Source organism: Dipodomys spectabilis, unplaced genomic scaffold, assembly GCF_019054845.1.
Source record: "Dipodomys spectabilis isolate Male_0828 unplaced genomic scaffold, ASM1905484v1 ptg000127l, whole genome shotgun sequence".
In the NCBI taxonomy this organism is placed as follows: Eukaryota; Metazoa; Chordata; class Mammalia; order Rodentia; family Heteromyidae; genus Dipodomys; species Dipodomys spectabilis.
In genome coordinates, this window is record NW_024870804.1 from 2,198,676 (window position 1) to 2,216,751 (window position 18,076).

Genomic DNA, 18,076 nt, shown 5'->3' on the forward strand with positions numbered 1-18,076 from the left:
AAATAATTATTAGTGGCAAAACTTAAATAGTAGGGTTGCAAGAGGATTAAGGGAATTTCTAATGTGAACAACTTGCCAACAAATTTTTAAGAAAAATAAGGTATTTACCTTAAAAAGTTGGAAGTTCTCTACTATGTTCAGACCTTGTGATACTGGGTTCCTCTGCTATATTTTCTAAAAGATGATGGTAAATTCTTCCTAGAAAAGAGGGTCTTGACGACCCTCTTGGTGTTGCTGTTTGATTTGTGAAGCCTATGAAACTTCAGGCCATCTTTTAACTGTCATATTAAAGAAGGCCTCCAAAGTGCAGTCAAGGGAGGGACTTGGTCAGTCTAGACACATACCTATAAAAATTTTTGCAAACCTGTTACAAGACACAAAGCAAGAGGATTTCCAGAACAGATGCTCTTAAGAGCATCCTCGCAAACTGTCTCCTGACCAACCTTTGGTACTGGTTACCCCTTGCCCTTCTCCACTTGGGCATAGTCCTCCAACCAAAAGGCGTCTGAGGTAGAGGAGGCTGAGGAAGAGCTCTCTCTGTCATGCTTTACCATTGTCCAGTATGGAGATGGAGCTCTAGCTTCCCTCTGTGGATCTCTGTGAACCATCACGTCACTGTTGATATCTTTCCCAACACTAATCGCTTGACTCTTCTTTTTATATCCGTGCCATTCTCTGGAGATAGATAGTGGCCTCCTTGCAGCGTGATGCCAAACTGACCATGGATATCTATAGTACCTAAATCTCTTATCTAAAACTACATCTTCATTGTCATCACTACTTGCGGAAGAATTGTGTTTTTCCTGCTCAGGTTTCTTTGGTGTGCTGAAATGGGGAAAAAAAAGAAAAAAAATGATTATTAATGTCTCAACATTTATTGTCTTACTTTGATTTTTTTTTTTTAAAGACACTAAGCTGGGCACTGGTAGTACATACCTATAATCCTAGCTACTCAGGAGGTTGAGATCTGAGGTTCGTGGTTCAAAGCCAGCCCAAGCAAGAAAGGCTACAAGACTCTTACCTTCAATGAACCACCAGGAAATAACGTGGCACTGTGGCTCAAGTGCTCACCGTGAGCTGAAGAGCTCAGGACAATGCCCAGGCACTGAGTTCAAGCCTCATGACTGACCAAAAAGAACCTTTTATAAAAAAATTATCTTTCGTAGTTGTACAAAAGAGTTGGCATTTAACAAAGCCGTTTGTGAATACAGTGCCTCTTGATCTTTTATCATTCTCCCCCCCCCCCCCCCCCCCGTCCCTACCAATCTTTTCTCCTTTCCTCTAAAAGTACCTTTTTCTTCTCATCTTAAGTATGTCTAAGATCCTAAGTTATTTAATACCACTTTGTGCTAGATAACTGACCAGAATATGAACAGGCCTTAAGGATGCATTAATTTCACTCAAGCTAGAGTGGCAAGGGCAATGAGGCCATCTGAGAACTGTTCTCATGAATCATATGACAAGAATATAAGAAGGATCACCCACTCGGTGCCAGTGACTCACGCCTGTAATCCTAGCTACTCAGGAGGCTGAGATATGAGGATGTGGTTCAAAGCCAGCCCAGGCAGGAAAGTCCATGAGACTCATCTCCAATTAACCACCAGAAAACCAGAAGTGGCACTATGGTTCAAGTAGTAGAGCGCTGGTCTTGAGCTGAAGAGCTCAAGGACAGTGCCCAGGCCCAGAGTTCAAGTCCCATGACTGAGGAAAAAAAGAAGGATCACCTACCACTGGGAGTCAGGAATTCAGGAGAGTCATTAGTGAATACTGGAGTTTTGTTTTCTGTGCCAGTCGGAATTCAGGGCCTGGGCACTGTACCTGAGCTTTTTTGTTCAAGGCTAGTGCTCTACCACTTGAGCCACAGCTCTACTTCTAGCTGTTTTTGGTGGTTATTTGGAGATTAGAGTCTCACAAACTTTCCTGTCCAGGCTGGCTCTGAACTGCAATCCTCAGATATCAGCCTCCTGAGTAGCTAGGGTTATCAGCATCACTGCCCAGTGAGAGTCTTTAATTCCTGCCACATGGGGCATCATTTCTTAGTCTCTCATTGGTTCCCAGATCCAGATGTGTAGAGCATTCTTATACTTCAACCACATGTCAGCCACTCCTCAAAAGCATTAATGGTTTTCTCTGGGGTTTTTGTTTGTTTGGGGTTTGGCTTTGTTTTTCTGTAACTTGCCTCCGTTGTTGGCTTAATTATTGAAATATGCTGAGTGCCAGATGGCAACTATACAACCCTATGTGCTTACCAGTTCCCATAGCAAATGCTGTCACCTGCTCTTCCTCATCCTCACTAAATCGTTCATGATTAAAATCCTCTGACCTATTCTGTCCTGCTAATGTGAAGAAAGTTTCTTCCCTGAGACCACTGCCGTCCTGTCAGGCTTACTAGTGTTACTTCTATATTCCTTAGCCTGTCGTGGAGTGGGGCGGGGTGCAGGGTGCCAGGACGGCCTGGGCACTGTTTCTTAGCTTTTTCATTCTTTCACTTGAGCCACAGCTCCTCTTGCAGCTTTTTTTTTTTTTTTGGATGATTAATTGGAGACAAGAATCTTGAGGGGGGGAAGGGAGGACTGGGAAGGTGGCTCAGTGGTAGAGTGCTTGCCTTGCATGCATGAGGTCCTGGTTTCGATTCTTCAGCACCACATAAGCAAAAAGAAAAAAAAAGGCGGAAGTGGCGCTGTGGCTCAAGTGGTAGAGCGCTAACCTTGAGCTGAAGAGCTGAGGGACAGCGCCCAGGCCCAGAGTTCAGGCCCCATGACCGGACCCAAAAAAAAAAGTTTAAAAAAAAAAAAAAAGAATCTTGGATTTCCCTACCTGGGCTGGCTTTCAATCATGATCATCAGATAGATCTGATGGCATTTGCCACCAGCCACCAGCTCTTTAACCTGTTTTGCTTCCTAAAATGTATCTGTTCCAGAAACATGCAGCCGAAAATGAGCCATTTCTACTGAAAGCCACTAATCTTAAGTGGTGTGACTTTTTTTTTTCTAATCCTTGATTTAGGGTTGTAAAGGAGATTCAAATAGTCTCAGAACTACAATAGTTGTTCTGACACTCGGTCTTCCTGAATACATAAGTGGGGGAGGGGAGGAGGAAAACCCAGGGTGCTTTTTTGTTTTTCCAGCAGCAAGAGGTATTTAAAAAGTGGAGCTGTGGCTCAAGTAGTAGAGCCATACCCTTGAGGAGGAAAAAAAAGGCCCAGCGACAGTACCCAGGCCCTGAGTTCAAGCCCCAGAACATAACACCAAAAAAATTTCACTTGTTTCCTTCCTAGACCTGTTGACTCACAAATGTAATCCTAGCTACTCAGGAGTCTGAGACCTGAGGATCCCAGTTCAAAGCCAGTGTGAGCTTTGTGGCTCAAGTGGTAAAACATTAGCCTTGAGCAAAAATGACCTATCTTGTGGTTTTTAAGAGAAACCAGAAGTACAGGTTCTTTCCATGAAATCCTAGTTCTGCAAATTTAGTAACTAGTTCCAATAGTTTTCATTTTAAAATGTTTGCAGAGAATACAGCTGTGGCTCAAAGTGGTAGAGCACTAGCCTTGAGCAAAAGGCCTCAGAGATAGCACCAAGGTCCTAAGTTAAAGCGTCACAACAACAAAAAGTTTGCAGTAGAAAACTCAAATTTATTATAAAAACCCAGGTCAAAAAAATAGGAGTGGGAAGTGGTGCTGTGGCTCAGGCGGTAGAGCGCCCACCTTGAGCTGAAGAGCACAGGGACAGTGCCCAGGCCAAGAGTTCAAGCCTCAAGACTGACAAAATTTAAAAAAAAAAGGGGGAGTGTTACTGACCTCTGGATAAGGCCACCTTGTTTCTGTTTTTCTCTACATAGCTCACTGCACTTTTGGTATAAGGGGTTTTGTTTATTGTTTTGTTTTTTGTTGGTTGTGGGGCTTGAGTTTAGAGCTTGGGCACAGTCCCTGAGCTTCTCTGTGCTCATGGCTAGCCCTCTACCACTTGAGCCACAGCTCCACTTCCGGCTTTTGAGTAGTTAGTTGGAGATAAGAGTCTCATAGAGTTCCTTGCAGGCTGGATTCGAGCCACAATTCTCAGATCTCATCCTCCTGAGTAGCTAGGATTACAGGCATGAACCACCAGTACTTGGTGGGGAGGGGTTGTTTGTTGGCTTGGTTTGGTTTGTTGTTGGTGGGAGTTTTTTTATGCTGTGGGAGTTAAGCAAAGCACATCTGTGAGACACATTAGATGCTTGGGCCACAAGTTTGAGTCTCTGAAATATAGCTGATATATAAGATGGGTCTTTTTTTACCCTTCACAAAGCCCTGAGTCATATCCCCACAAGCAAGGCTGCATAGCTACAGCTACCAGTGTTCAGAAGTCCTGGGAGAATTGAGGGCTACTCTTGCACGAGAGCTCTGAATTTGTTACTAAAGAAAGGATCTGCTGGGTGCCTGTGGCTCACGCCTGGCATCCTAGCTACTCAAGAGACTGAGATTTGAGGATCATAGTTCAAAGCCAGCCCAGGCAGAAAAGTCCATGAGACTCTGATTTCCAATAAACCAGTAGAAAACCGGAAGTGGCGCTCCGGCTCAAGAGGTAGAGTGCTCACCTTGAGCTGAAGAGAGCAGCGACAGTGCCCAGGCCCAGAGTTCAAGCCCCATGACTGACAAAAAAAAAAAAAGGATCTCATATTCTACATTTCCTCCTGTCCTATAGAACAGGTACAGCTGATCCTTAGAAGAGTTCTTGTTTCTCCTGTTAAAGAAGAAAACTCTCAGAGATTATGTAGGGGATTTGTCAAGATTCAAAGCTAGATTTCAAGTTCTCATTCATCCATTCAATAAATGAGCCTTTCACCGTATGGAAGGCTTAGAACAACAATAGTAGATTTAGAACAAAACAGATTTGGTCCCTGATTTCATGAAGTTGACATATTCCCAGGGAGACAGAGTAAACAACTGGTTGTAACTAGTTAGAGTTGGTATCAGCCTAATGCCAGTGGCTTACAACTGAATCCTAGCTACTAAAGGGGCTGTGATCTGAGGATCAAGGTTTGAAGCCAGCCCAGGCAGGAAGTCCAGGAGACTCTTGTCTCCAATTAACCACAAAAAGGCCAGAAGTGGAGCTGTGGCTCAAGTGGTAGAGCATCAGCCTTGAGAAAGGAAAAAAAAAAAAAAGCTAAAGGACAGTAACCACGCCCTGAGTTCAAGCTCCAGTACACACACACACACACACACACACACACACACACACACACACACACACACACACAATGTGATAAGAGTGAATGACAGTTTTGGGCTTTGTTTTGTTTTGTTTTGTTTTTGTCGGTCGTGGGACCTGAACTCTGGGCCTGGGCGCTGTCCCTCAGCTCTTCAGCTCAAGGCTAGCGCTCTACCACTTGAGCCACAGTGCCACTTCGGCTTTTTTCTTTTTGCTTATGTGGTGCTGAGGAATCGAACCCAGGGCCTCAGGCATGCAAGGCAAGCACTCTACCACTGAGCCACCTTCCCAGCCCGTTTTGGGTTTTGACAGCAGGCCTCTACACATGTTATAGACAAAAAAGCAACACATGGGATGGAAGCAGGACTCCACAGTAGAGGCCCTGCCTAGCAAGTGCTATCCTCTGATTTCAAGCCCCAGGATCACCAGAAACAAAAAAAGACAAATAAATACAAAGCAGAAAACTAAAAGCCGAATGGAGAAAAGAGTCTGAGATAAAGCTAGACTATAGATCACATAGGCTAAGAGAATATACTAAAAATTTAAGACAGAACATACCATGATCCAATTTGGAGTATAGAGCAGTCATCCCATATAAAAACTGAATAGGAAGCCAAGTGCTGGTGGCTCACGCCTGTCATCCTAGCTACTCAGGAGGCTGAGATCTGAGGATCATAGTTCAAAGCCAGCCCAGGCAGAAAGTTCATGAGACTTTTGTCTACAATTAAACACCAGAAAAAGCCAGAAGCAGAGATCTAGCTCTGGTGGTAGAGCACCAGTCTTGAGAACACAAGCAGGGAGACTGATCAGGCCCTGAGTTCGAGCCCCAGGACTAGCACCAAAACAAACAAAACTAAATAAGAGGCGAGAATAGATGCAGGTAGACCAAATGGAGGATTTGGGATGATTAGAGGCAGGAAGAAGCACAGTGTGAGAAGACTGGAAGTTGTGAAAAAGCTTAGTGATTGATTTAGAACAAATAGGGGACAATGGAAAAGTCAAACACAGCCCTAAATTTCTAGCTTATTCAACTAGGCAAACACCTCCTCCCCCAAGATCGGGCCACTGGAAGATCACTGTTGTATGATTTGAGTACAAACTTTCTGCAGAAGTTTCATGTGGTGAATACTTGCTCCTAGCTAAACGTCGCTGTTTTCTGTGGCTCTAGAAACTTCAGGAGATGCTCCATGGCTGGAGAAAAATTAACCAGCCAAAACAGAAAAAAAGAAAAAGAAAAGCCAGAAGTAGAAGTGTGCCTCAAGTGGTAGAGTGCCAGCCTTGAGAAGAAAAAGACAAGCAAAATCCCTGAATACAAACCCCAGAACTAGCACCAAAAAAAGCGGGTGTGGGGAGAGGGACTTACATGCCACTGGGAAAAATAACAGAGAGTAATAAATTGGCAATGCAAAGAGAAAGGAGAGTATAATTGCCAGCATCTAAGTTTTTTGTATTGGGGCAGGGGTTGTATATGGGTGTGGGTATAGCTGCTCTAGAGCCTGGGCACTGTCCCTGAGCTTTTTTGTTCAAAGCTAACTTTGAACCATAATCCTCAGATCCCAGCCTCTTGAGTAGCTAGGATTACAGGTGTGAGCGCCAAGCACCGTCAGCGTATGTTTTAAGGGCTGATCAGATGGATACATTGCAGGTAGGTTTGGGGACAGAGTTCTTAGCAATACCTGCTGGTTGTTTTTGAACTCCAAATTACCTTTATCCTGTTTCTTCATGTAAGGGTCTGCAGAATCCTTTCCAAAAGGGTCTAGAAAGTCACAGAATTATTCTGGCAGTGTCATTAATTTCCTTTTCTACAGCTCTTTAACATCTGATGAATCTGCATTAAACCAAGACCCTGTGCTCCCCAGACCCGGGGATTCTGTACTGTAACAGAGTTCCTAAATTGAATTACTTACTGTTGTTCTGGAGATTTGGCTTCTGGGATCAAATTGTATATTTCTTGCCATTCTTGGGGTATGTCGATAAAATCTCGATAAACTTTGATTTGTAGCACTGTTCCTATGGTGATATGTTGCAAAAGCTTTAAAAATTCTCGAAGAGTATATCCTAATACATTGGCGTAGCCAACACTAATCAGAACATCCCCTGGAGAAGGAAAAATAGTATGAATAAAATGAAGAGAATGGGTTGAAGAGGGCCATACTAGTTGCTGGCTTTCTTGAAAACAACTTAATTTTATGGGTTCATATTGTTGGGTTGTTTTGGATCAAGGCCAGGCTTTAGGCTCTAGTTATTAAAAAACGTTTATAGCAGCCAGGCACCCGTGACTCAGGCCTGTAATCCGAGTTACTCAAGAGACTGAGATCTGAGGATCATGGTTTGAAGCCAGCCTGGCAAGAAATGCTATGAGACTCATATCTCCAATTAACCACCAGAAACTAAAAGTGGAGGTATGGCTCAAGTAGTAGAATGCCGCTTTTTTTTTTTTTTGTCGGTCATGGCTAGCGCTCTACCACTTAAGCTACAGCGCCACTTCTGGTTTTCTGGTGGTTTATTGGAAATAAGAGTTTCATGGACTTTCCTGCCCGGGCTGGCTTTGAACCGCCATCCTCAGATCTCAGCCTCCTGTATAGCTAGGATTACAGGCATGAGCCACTGGCACCTGGCTAAAATGCCAGCTTTGAGTGAAAAGCCTAAGGGACACTGTGCAGTCCCTGAGTTCAAGCATCAGTACCAGCACACACACACACACACACACACACAACACCACTTACTTTTTTGACAATTATTTTCTCTCTGTGTGTGCACAGGGCTTGAACTTAGGGTCTGTATGCTGTCCCGGGTCTGTATGCTGTCCCTTTGCTTATATGTGTGTGTGTGTACATGCACGTGCGCATGCACACACACATACGTGGTTGTGCACATGTGAGCTTGCACTCAGATATTGGGTACTATCCCCCTGCTTTTTCACTGGAGGCTGGTGCTCTTCCACTTAAGCCACACCTCCACTTTCAGCTTTCAGCTTTTTGCTCTCATGAGCTTCTCTGCTTGTTGGCTAGCTTCTATCCTCAAATCTCAGCCTCTTGAGTAGCAAGGATTATAGGGATGAACACCAGCACCCTGCCAACACAACTGTTCTTTGGATAATGAGGAATGTCTTGAAGGGTGAACAAATGCAGCAGTGCTACTCACTAGCCACTATGTGGAAAATGAACTACACAACTTGTGGGTGGGAGATAGGAGGGAAAAACTGGGAGAGAGTGAAGGAGGAGGTGACTTTGTCCAAAAGAGAAATGTACTTTCTACCTGACTTACATAACTATAACCCCCCCGTATATCATCTTTATAATAACAATTAATTTTGTGTTGTTGTTGGGTGTGGTGGTTGTGGGGCTTGAACTCAGGGCCTGGGTACTGTCCCTGAGCCACTTTGTGTTCAAGGCTAGTTCTCTACCACTTGAGTCACAGCACCCCTTCTGGCTTTTGAGGGGTTAATTGGAGATAAGAGTCTCATGGCAACTTTTCTGCCCATACTAGCTTTGAACCGTGATCCTCAGATCTTAGCCTCCTGAGTAGCTAGGATTATAAGCATGAGCCACCGGCGCTAGCTGACAATTAAAAAATAATAATAATTTTTTAAATGTTGGGCTGGGAATGTGGCTCAGTGGTAGAGTGACATTGGTTGTAATTCTCTGCTCCCGTGCAGAATTATAGTTGGGAAAACCATTCTGGATGAAAGATTGTAAGTTAGCTTGCCTTAATTGTACATAAGATGTGGAGGCAGAACATATCTTGGTTCAAAGCAATTTTATAGCTAGACCTACTTTAGGAAATCTTGCTGTGTACTGAGACTTGAACCCAGTACCTCTCACTCTCTCTTGACTTCTTTGCTCAAGGCGAGCACTCTACCACTTGAGCCATGATGCCACTTCCAGATTTCTAGTGGTTAATTGGAGATAAGAGTCTCACTGACTTTCCTGCCTGGGCTGGCTTTGAACCTTGACCCTTAGATTTCAGCCTCCTTAGCAGCCAGGATTACAGGTGTGGGTCCCAGCACCCAACAGGTCTTCTATTTTAGGGCAATGTTGAACAGAAAGACAGAGGCATGGCAGCCCTGGAGCTTTTATTGCAGCTTGGCAACAAAGCCCTGACCCCCAAAAGGGAGAAAACTTTAGTAATTTTTTTTAAATAAAACTAAAAACAGTGAATCCTGTCTACTCATCTCCCCCACCCTAGCAGCAAAGACACTGACAGGAACAGCACCACCCAGCCACCAGGTGCTCCTATCTGGGCCAGTGAACTTAGAGCCGGAGGGCAGGAAGTGTTCCTAGGACTAGCTCCATGTGGCCCTCTTCTCTCACCACCTTCTCCAAGCCTTGCTCTCCAGCCTTTCTGGCAAATCTATCAAAGGCTTGTATCCTAAATTCAGTACCTTACAGAATAACAGAACCATTTTCTAATGCCTGCAGTGAAGAATTCTTTTTTTTTTTTTTTTGGTCCGGTCGTGAGGCCTGAACTCTGGGCCTGGGCACTGTCCCTCAGCTCTTCAGCTCAAGGCTAGCACTCTACCACTTGAGCCACAGAGCCACTTCCGGCTTTTTTCTTTTTGCTTATGTGGAGCTGAGGAATCGAACCCAGGGCCTCAGGCATGCAAGGCAAGCACTCTACCACTAAGCCACCTTCCCAGCCCCTGCAGTGAAGAATTCTGAAGGCCACTTGCAATCAGCAAAGGCTTTGGGGAAGGAATGCAAAAGATTTGCTGCTGCTGCTGCTGCTTCATCTTTTTTGCCAGTCCTGGCCCAGGTACTGTCCCTGAGCTGCTTTTGCTCAAGGCTAGCACTCTACCACTTGAGCCACAGTGCCACTTCTGGTTTTTTCTGTTTATGTGGTGCTGCAAGGCAAGCACTCTACCACTAAGCCACATTGCCAGCTCCCAAAAGATTTGCTTCTTGGAGCTGGGAAGGTGGCTCAGTGGTACAGTGCTTGCCTTGCATGCATGAAGCCCTGGGTTCGATTCCTCAGCACCACATAAGCAGAAAAAAAAGCCAGAAGTGGCACTGTGGCTCAAGTGGTAGAGCGCTAGCCTTGAGCTGAAGAGCTGAGGGACAGCACCCAGGCCCAGAGTTCAGGCCCACAACCGGACCCATCCCCCCCCCCCAAAAAAAAAAAGATTTGCTTCTTAAGGACAAACTCAGCAGAGTACTGGTGGCTCACACCTGTAATCCTAACTACTCAGGAGGCTGAGATCTGAGGATCCTGGTTCAAAGCCAGCCTAGGCAAGAAAGCCTATGTGACTCATCTCCAATTAACCACAAAAACAAAAAAAAAACAGAAGTGGTAGAACACCAGCCTTGATGGAAAAATCCAAATGAAAGTCCAAGGCCCTGAGTTCAAGTCTCAGTTCCAATACATACATAAGAGAGAGAGACAGAGCGAGAGAGCGAGAGAGAGAGAGAGCGAGAGAGAGAGAGAGAGAGAGCGAGAGAGAGAGAGAACAGATTTTTCACATTGGGTAAAATTTTTGTCTTCACTGGGCACTAGTGAATCAAGCCTGTAATCCTAGCTACTCAGAAGGCTGAGATCTGAGGATCAAAGTTTGAAGGTAGTCTGGGCAGGGGAGTCCATGAGACTTTTATCTCCAATTAACCACCAGAAGATCCGATGTGGAGCTGTGGTTCAAATGGTACAGAGCAAAAAAGCCCTGGGAAAGGAGAGGAGAGGACAGGAAAGGGGAAGGGAAAGGGAAGGAAAGGGAAGGGAAGGGAAGGGAAAGGAGAAGGAAAAAAGGAGGAAGGAAGGAAGGAAGGAAGGAAGGAAGGAAGGAAGGAAGGAAGGAAGGAAGGAAGGAAGGAAGGAAGGAAGGAAGGAAGGAAGGGAAGAAAAGGATTATTTATAGTCAAAAGGTAATGGCTTGTCATTTTGCTTAATTGTGTTGTAAGAGGGTGACTTTTATTAAAAGAGCAGAACACAAACAGCTTAATTCCCTGACCATTTTGGCTGTGAAGTAAGCATGTCAGGTTGTGAATGTGATTGCTCTGATGGCAAATATTAATATTGCCCTTCATGAAGAGGCTTCAGTTTAGTATTTATGAACAACCACCTCTCATTATATCTCTTTTCTGTTTTTAACAAGCTGTAGGAATGACAGGCACCAGTAGCTCACACCTGTAATCCTAACTCTTTAGGAGGCTGAGCTCTCAGGATAAAGTTCAAAGCCAGCCCAGGCAGACAAATGGAAGAGACTCATCTCCAAAAAGCTGAAAGTAGAACTGTGGCTCAAGTGGTAGAGCACCAGACTTGAGCAAACAAGCTTGACAGTACTTGGGCCCTGATTTCAAGCCTCAGAACTAGCATAAACAAAAAGTCTGAATTACTGGGTCTTGGAAACTTGGTTGAACTCCCTCTTCAGTAAAGGCTCACTTTTAGTTCTTAAGTAGTAATTGACTAGGGAGCTATGTTTCTAGGAATATACCAGTTTGGATCCCCAGCTCTGGCCACAGACGTGGCTGTGTATAAGTGAACAAATTACTTCATCTACATGGGTGATTAAATTTCATGATCTACATTCCAGGAGTGTCACAAAGATTAAATTCAATAATAGATGCAGGGCTGGGAAGGTGGCTCAGTGGTAGGGTGCTTGTTTTGCATGCTTGAGGCCCCGGGTTCGATTCCTCAGTACCTCAGAAACAGAAAAGGCCAGAAGTGGTGCTGTGGTTCAAGTGGTAGAGTTCTGGCCTTGGGCAAAAGAAGCTCAAGGACAGTGCCCAGGCCCAGAGTTCAAGTCCCAGGACTGGAAAAAAAATAATAATAGATGCAGAAATACCTCATACAATGCCTGGGACAAATAATCATTCACTGTTCATTTATTAAGCACAGACCAATAAATGTGCCAACACTATTTTCTCCTTTCCTTCCTTCCTTCCTTCCTTCCTTTTTCTCTTTTTTCCCTTCAGTGCCAAAATTGGTAGCAACTGGGCCTGAGTTCTGAGCAGATGCCCTGAAAAGTCTTCCACTCCCCCACTTCTGCATCCCTGAGCATCCCCTATTTCTGGGCACAGCACCAGGCCCAGGGCAGGCCCTGGGAAAACACAGATACAAAACACAGTCACTCAAAGACCTGAGAAGTAGGGTGCTATTCTTGGCAAGGCCCTTGACCACTGCAGTCCTAGAGGGGGTTTCAAATCCCAGCTCCTTGGAATGACTGCAATCAAGTTACTAAATACATACTTCCTGGGGCTGGGAATGTGGCCTAGCGGTAGAGTGCTTGCCTAGCATGTATGAAGCCCTGGGTTCGATTCCTCAGTACCACGTAAACAGAAAAAGCTGGAAGGGGCGCTGTAGCTCAAGTGGTAGAGTGCTAAGCCTTGAGTAAATGAAGCTCAGGGATAGTGCGCAGACCCTGAGTTCCAGCCGTAGGACAGGCAAAAAACAAACAAACAAACATTCTTCCTTTGTCTGTAAGGTGGGTGGTGCAGAATCTACCTCTGAGGTTTTCGGTAGGGCAACGTGAAGACATGCACACAGATGCTCGCAATGAATGGTAGGGCCTAAGAAAAGGAAAAATTATTGTGCACAGAGTCAGGCTTTGGAATGACACTATGCTTACGAGATAAAGGTAGACCTGGACAAGGAACTCATTCTCATTGGCTTCAGTTTCTTCACCTGTAAAAGTTGGGGAGGGGAGGTGGTTTACAGTTCCCACGTAGGGTTATCATAAAAATTAAATGAAAACTGGCCACCGGTGGTGCGTGCCACAATCCTAACTACTCGGGGGTTGATATTTGAGGTTCATGGTTCAAAAAGCGTGCTAGGCATGGGTGGCTGTTTAGGAGGCTGAGATCTGAGGACCACATTTCAAAGCCAGCCAAGCAACAGAGTCTGTGAGACTCTTCTCTCCAATAAACCACCTAAAAGCCACAAGTGGCGCTATGGCTCAAGTGGTAGAGTGCTAGCCTTGAGTATGAAGAAGCTCAGGGACAGCACCCAGTCCTTGAGTTCAAGCCCCAGTACTGGTAGGAAACAACAACAACAAAAATCTTAATAGCACATCAACAATGAGAGCTATATAAATGTTAGCAACTGGCTGCCCTTTTGAAAGCTCCTGACTCCCTGGAGGCAGGCGGGAGGGAGGCCGGGGGAAGGCATGGTTGGGAGGCTTGGGGAGACCACTCACCTGGCTTGAGTTTCCCATCCTTGGCGGCAGCACCCTTCTTGATGAGGTGCGTGATCTGAAGGTAGGGCCCGTGTTGGATGATGACGAGACCCAGCCCCAGGCTGCTCACAGTGAGTTTGGTCTTCTGAGTTCTGCTCAAGTTGTGTACAGAGGCTTTGGCCTTGAAGCTGACTCGTCTTTCTGACAGAGAGCAGGGGACATGTTTCAATCACTGATTAAAACAGCACCATGGATGCCCCACCACAGATGAATGGATCCAAAAACTGTGGTATCTATACACAATGGAATATTATGCAGCCATTAGAAATGACAAAATAATGGCATTTGCAGGGAAATGGATGGAGCTAGAAGGAATCATGTTGAGTGAGGTAAGCCAAGAGCAAAGAGACAAACGGTACATGGTCTCCCTGATAAATGGATGCTAAATCCAAAATGTTAGGTGATACGACAAAACTAACAGGACTTAAGAAACAAAGAACTCCCACTCATCTGGTCGAACCACTACTAAATATCCCCATGCTGCTGATCACATGCATGGTGTATATGTGTACACCGTTATATGTTATAGACTGTGATAGACAATTTGCTCCAGGAAAGTTAGAATGAATTTGTGACTTTAAATGAGCATCATTATTCCACAATACTGTGAAATTTGGGAAATTATGTAATCACTTAATCACAATTAAAAAACAAAAAAGAACCTCGGGGAAGGTAGGGAGGGAAGGGATGGTAGGAAGAAAACAATGGAGGGGGTAACAATGCTCAATAGGAAGTGTACTCATTACCTCACTCATGCAACTGTAACCCTCTGTATAGTATCTTTACAATAAAAATTTTTTTAAAAATTATTAAACTAAAAAAAAAACAGCACCGTGGCAAATTGGCCCTAGGGTTCTGAAGCTAAACTCCTGCCACAGCTACTGTGAAAGTGTTATGGGACATACACGTGTGTGTGCACAATCACATCTTGAACTTCAGGACCTGGGCTATGTCTTTTAGTGTTTTACTCAAGGCTGGCACTCTACCACTGAAGCCACGGCTCCACTCCTGGCTTTTTGCTGGTTAACTAGAAATAAAAAAAATCTCCTGGGGCTGGGAAGGTGGCTCAGTGGTAGAGCACTTGCCTTGCATGCATGAGGCCCTGAGTTCGATTCCTCAGCACCACATAAGCAGGAAAAAAAAAGCCGGAAGTGGCGCTGTGGCTCAAGTGGTAGCGCGCTAGCCTTGAGCTGAAGAGCTGAGGGACAGCACCCAGGCCCAGAGTTCAGGCCCACGACCGGACCCCAAAAAAAAAAAAAAAAAAAATCTCCTGGATTTGTCTGCCAGAGCTGGCTTTGAACCATGACCCTCAAATCTCAGGCTCCTGGGCAGTTAGGATTACAGGCATGAGCTACTGGCACCCAGCAATGTTATAGGAATTAAATAAGACCATTAAAGGGTCATTGCACAAAGCCTCGTCCACCGACGGTGCTTAACTGGTGTTATCTATTCACTTAACATATATTTATTGATTCTAGGCAGTGTGGGTAGGCCCTGGTTTTACTGTGGTAAGCCAATGCATATTTCTGTGTGTGTGTGTGTGTGTGTGTGTGTGTGTGTGTGTGTGTGCGCACAGGACCTGGGGCTTGAACTTAGGACCTTGGTGCTGTCTCTGACTTTTTTTTTCTCAAGACTAGCATTCTATCACTGGAGCCACAATTCCACTTCCAGGTTTTGGTGATTCATTGGAGATTTCCTGCCTGGGTTGGCTTTGAGCCTCAATCTTACGATCTCAGCCTCCTGAGTAGCTAGGATTATAGGTGTGAGCCACTGGTGACTGATTGCATGTTTCTTATCTGTAAGGATATAACATATTACAGCTTAGTGGAGTAGACAACTGCCAGGCATTTATGCAAATGTAAATTGAGCAGCTGTAACCTGTGCAATGAAAGGAAAAGGCAAGAGAGTGCCAGGGTGGTAACAAGGAGCCAAGGTCCCATCTCACCTTGGGACAGTGGATTAGGCTTCTGGGAAAAAAACAAAACAAAAAATGAATCAAGAGTCAAAGAACCAATAGAAAGCCAGGCACCAGTGGCTCACGCCTGTAATCCTACTACTCAGGAGGCTGAGATCTGATGATCAGAGTTCAACGCTAGCCCGGGCAGCAACAATCTGGGAGACCTTTATCTCCAATTAACCACCAGAAAACCCAGAAGTGGCACTGTGGCTCAAGTGGTAGAGTGCTCGCCTTGAGCCTGAAGAGCACCCAGGCTCAGAGTTCAAGCCCATGACCGACAAAACAAAGAAAGAAAGAAAAAAGAACCAACAGGAAATATTTTGGCAAAGGAAGATGGGAAAGAGCAAACCTCCTCAAGGTTCTAGACAGGACAGGATGAGTCCTGTTGAAATATGAGAAGATTAGTAAAAGTGGGGGGAGGGCAGCTGGTGCTCAGGTTGATTCCAAGGAAAAAACAGATGTCATTGAAGCTGGATGTGACCAGATTTGCTTTTTTTTTTTCCCTTGGTTGATGGGCTTGATCTCAAAGCCTGGGTGGTGTCCCTGAACCTCTTTGTGGCTCAAAGAGAGCACTCTACAACTTGAGCCACAGCGCCACTTCAGTTTTTGACTGGTTAATTGGAGCTAAGAGTCTCATGGGGACTTTTCTGCCTGGGCTGGCTTCAAACCATGATCCTCAGATCTCAGCCTCCTGAGTAGCAGTGCCTAGCTTAGATTTGCATTAAAAAAAAAAAAAAAAAGAATCACTGTTTTGGGCATGGTGGTTCATGCCTATAATCTTAGCTACTTAGGAAGCTGAAATCTGAAGATCTCAGTTTGAAGCCAGCCCAGACAGGAAAAAAAAAAATCCATGATTTCCAATTTTTCAGCAAAAAAGCCAGAGATGGAGCTGTGACTACAGTGGTAGTGTGCCAGCCTTGAGGGGAAAAAAAAAGTCAAGTAAAATTGTCCTGGTTTTTAGTTCAAGCTCCAGGATTGGCACCATAAATATAAACTACTACTACTACTACTATTAGTAATAATAGTGGCTGCTGTGTGTTTTGTGGGTTGAGGCCCAGAGTAGATTGAAAAAATATAAAAGGTATTACAGTCACTGAAGTATGTCATCATTGTGACCCAGGAAATGGTTAGAAGATGGATTCAAAGACCTTTGGGAAGAAAATCCAAAGATCTTAGGGAAAACTGGTTGTGTGTGGGAGGAACTGAAACTTATTTTCTCCAGAACCACATCTCACAAGCAAATATTATTTAAAACAAGGGCCTCCCCTCGGCCCACCCCAAGAAGCTTTTAGAAGGCTCCTCCTTTTTTGTGCACAGATTTCTGGACAGAGCTGTTTTCAATAACCCTTACCAACATTACACCCCCAATTCCTGTCACAAAGACTAGCAACATGCTCCAGCTTGCCTTTGCTGAGTTCATGTGATGTTTTTCAGGGCTCCCACAGTTTTTGGGAGCTCATGGGTAATCTGAACCCTTTCCTCAAAGCCCATCTCCAACTCCAGTTTGCAAATTACATGTGCTTATCATGGAATCTAGTTTCAAAAGACAACAGAGTTAAGAGAAGCCAGACTCAAGAAGCTTCATTGATGACTCCCATTTTTTTTTCATTGTCATTTCCTTTTTCATGTCCAGGGGCTTGAACTCAGGGACTGGATGCTGTTCCTAAGTTTTTTTTTGCCTAGTGCTCTACCACTTGGGTCACATCTCTACTTCCAGGTTTTTGGTCGCACAAAGTTTCCTGCCCAGGCTGGCTTTGAACTGTGATCCTCAGATCTCAGCCTTCTGAGTAGCTAGGGCTACAGGTGTCAGCAACTGACACCTGACAATTCCATTTTATTTTTTATTTTATTTTTTGGTCAGTCATGGGGTTTGAACTCTGGGCTTGGGTGCTGTCCCTTAGCTCTTCAGCTCAAGGCAAGCACTCTACCACTTGAGCCACAGCACCACTTCCGGTTTTCTGGTTAATTGGAGAGAAGAGTCTCACAGACTTTCTTGCCCTGGCTGGCTTTGAACAGTGATCCTCAGATCTCAGCCTCCTGAGTAGCTAGGATTACAGGTGTGAGCCACTGGCGCCCAGCTTGACTCCCTTTTTTAAAATGACCTTCTCCACAGAAAATGAGTGTGTGTGGAGGAAGGGGTAGGCTGCCAAGGCCAGACGCTGGGTAATTCTGGGGGTGGTGGGCCTGCTCCTGACCTTGACTGTCGTGGTGATGGTTCAACGTGGGTCTACGTGAGTCAAAGCTCATAGATCTGTCCACTAAGAAGCAAGGTCCTTACCATCTGGAGATTACACCTTGATAACAATTGGCTAGAGGTCATCTACCAAGCCCATGGTGCCTCCGACCCTATTCTGCATGGGGCACAAGAGGCAAGAAGGCCAGCCACCCACATCACCACCCTCTCCCTACCCCCCATTACCAGTTTTGCTTTTCTGGGAGGCCCTCTCCATGACCCCGGGGGGCGGGCGGCTCGGGATCGCCTCCCGGGGGCGAGGCTGGAGTCGTTCCAACTCCCAACAGTTTGGAATCCCGAAGCCCGCGCCCGGCGCCGGTCAACCGCGGTCAACCAGGGGCCCCAACCGCGGGCAGAGGGCCGACTTGGGGCGCCGTCCTGAGACGGCCGCCAGGCGGCGCTGCGAGGCCGCAGCCCAGGATTTGGGCTGCTTTGTATACCGCAAGGGAAATCACCAGAGCTGCCAAGCAAAGGCCACGTGTGAAAACTTTCAGTGACAAGGAAACTTCTGCTGGACCAATCGGAGTGCAAGGCTC

At 45.4% G+C, this 18,076-nt stretch overlaps 1 protein-coding gene across 1 annotated transcript; it reads right to left on the minus strand.

The window, feature by feature from the left end:
• Nucleotides 1-17: 17 nt before the first annotated feature.
• On the minus strand, nucleotides 18-17,757 carry Pdzd9 (PDZ domain containing 9). Its single transcript, XM_042689809.1, has 4 exons — nucleotides 17,727-17,757; nucleotides 13,312-13,491; nucleotides 7,094-7,283; nucleotides 18-825 (listed from the first exon to the last, which is right to left on the minus strand). The coding sequence occupies exons 1-4, from the start codon at nucleotides 17,755-17,757 to the stop codon at nucleotides 456-458; spliced, it is 771 nt and encodes a 256-aa protein (XP_042545743.1). The 3' UTR covers nucleotides 18-455.
• Between the last annotated feature and the right edge of the window lie 319 nt (nucleotides 17,758-18,076).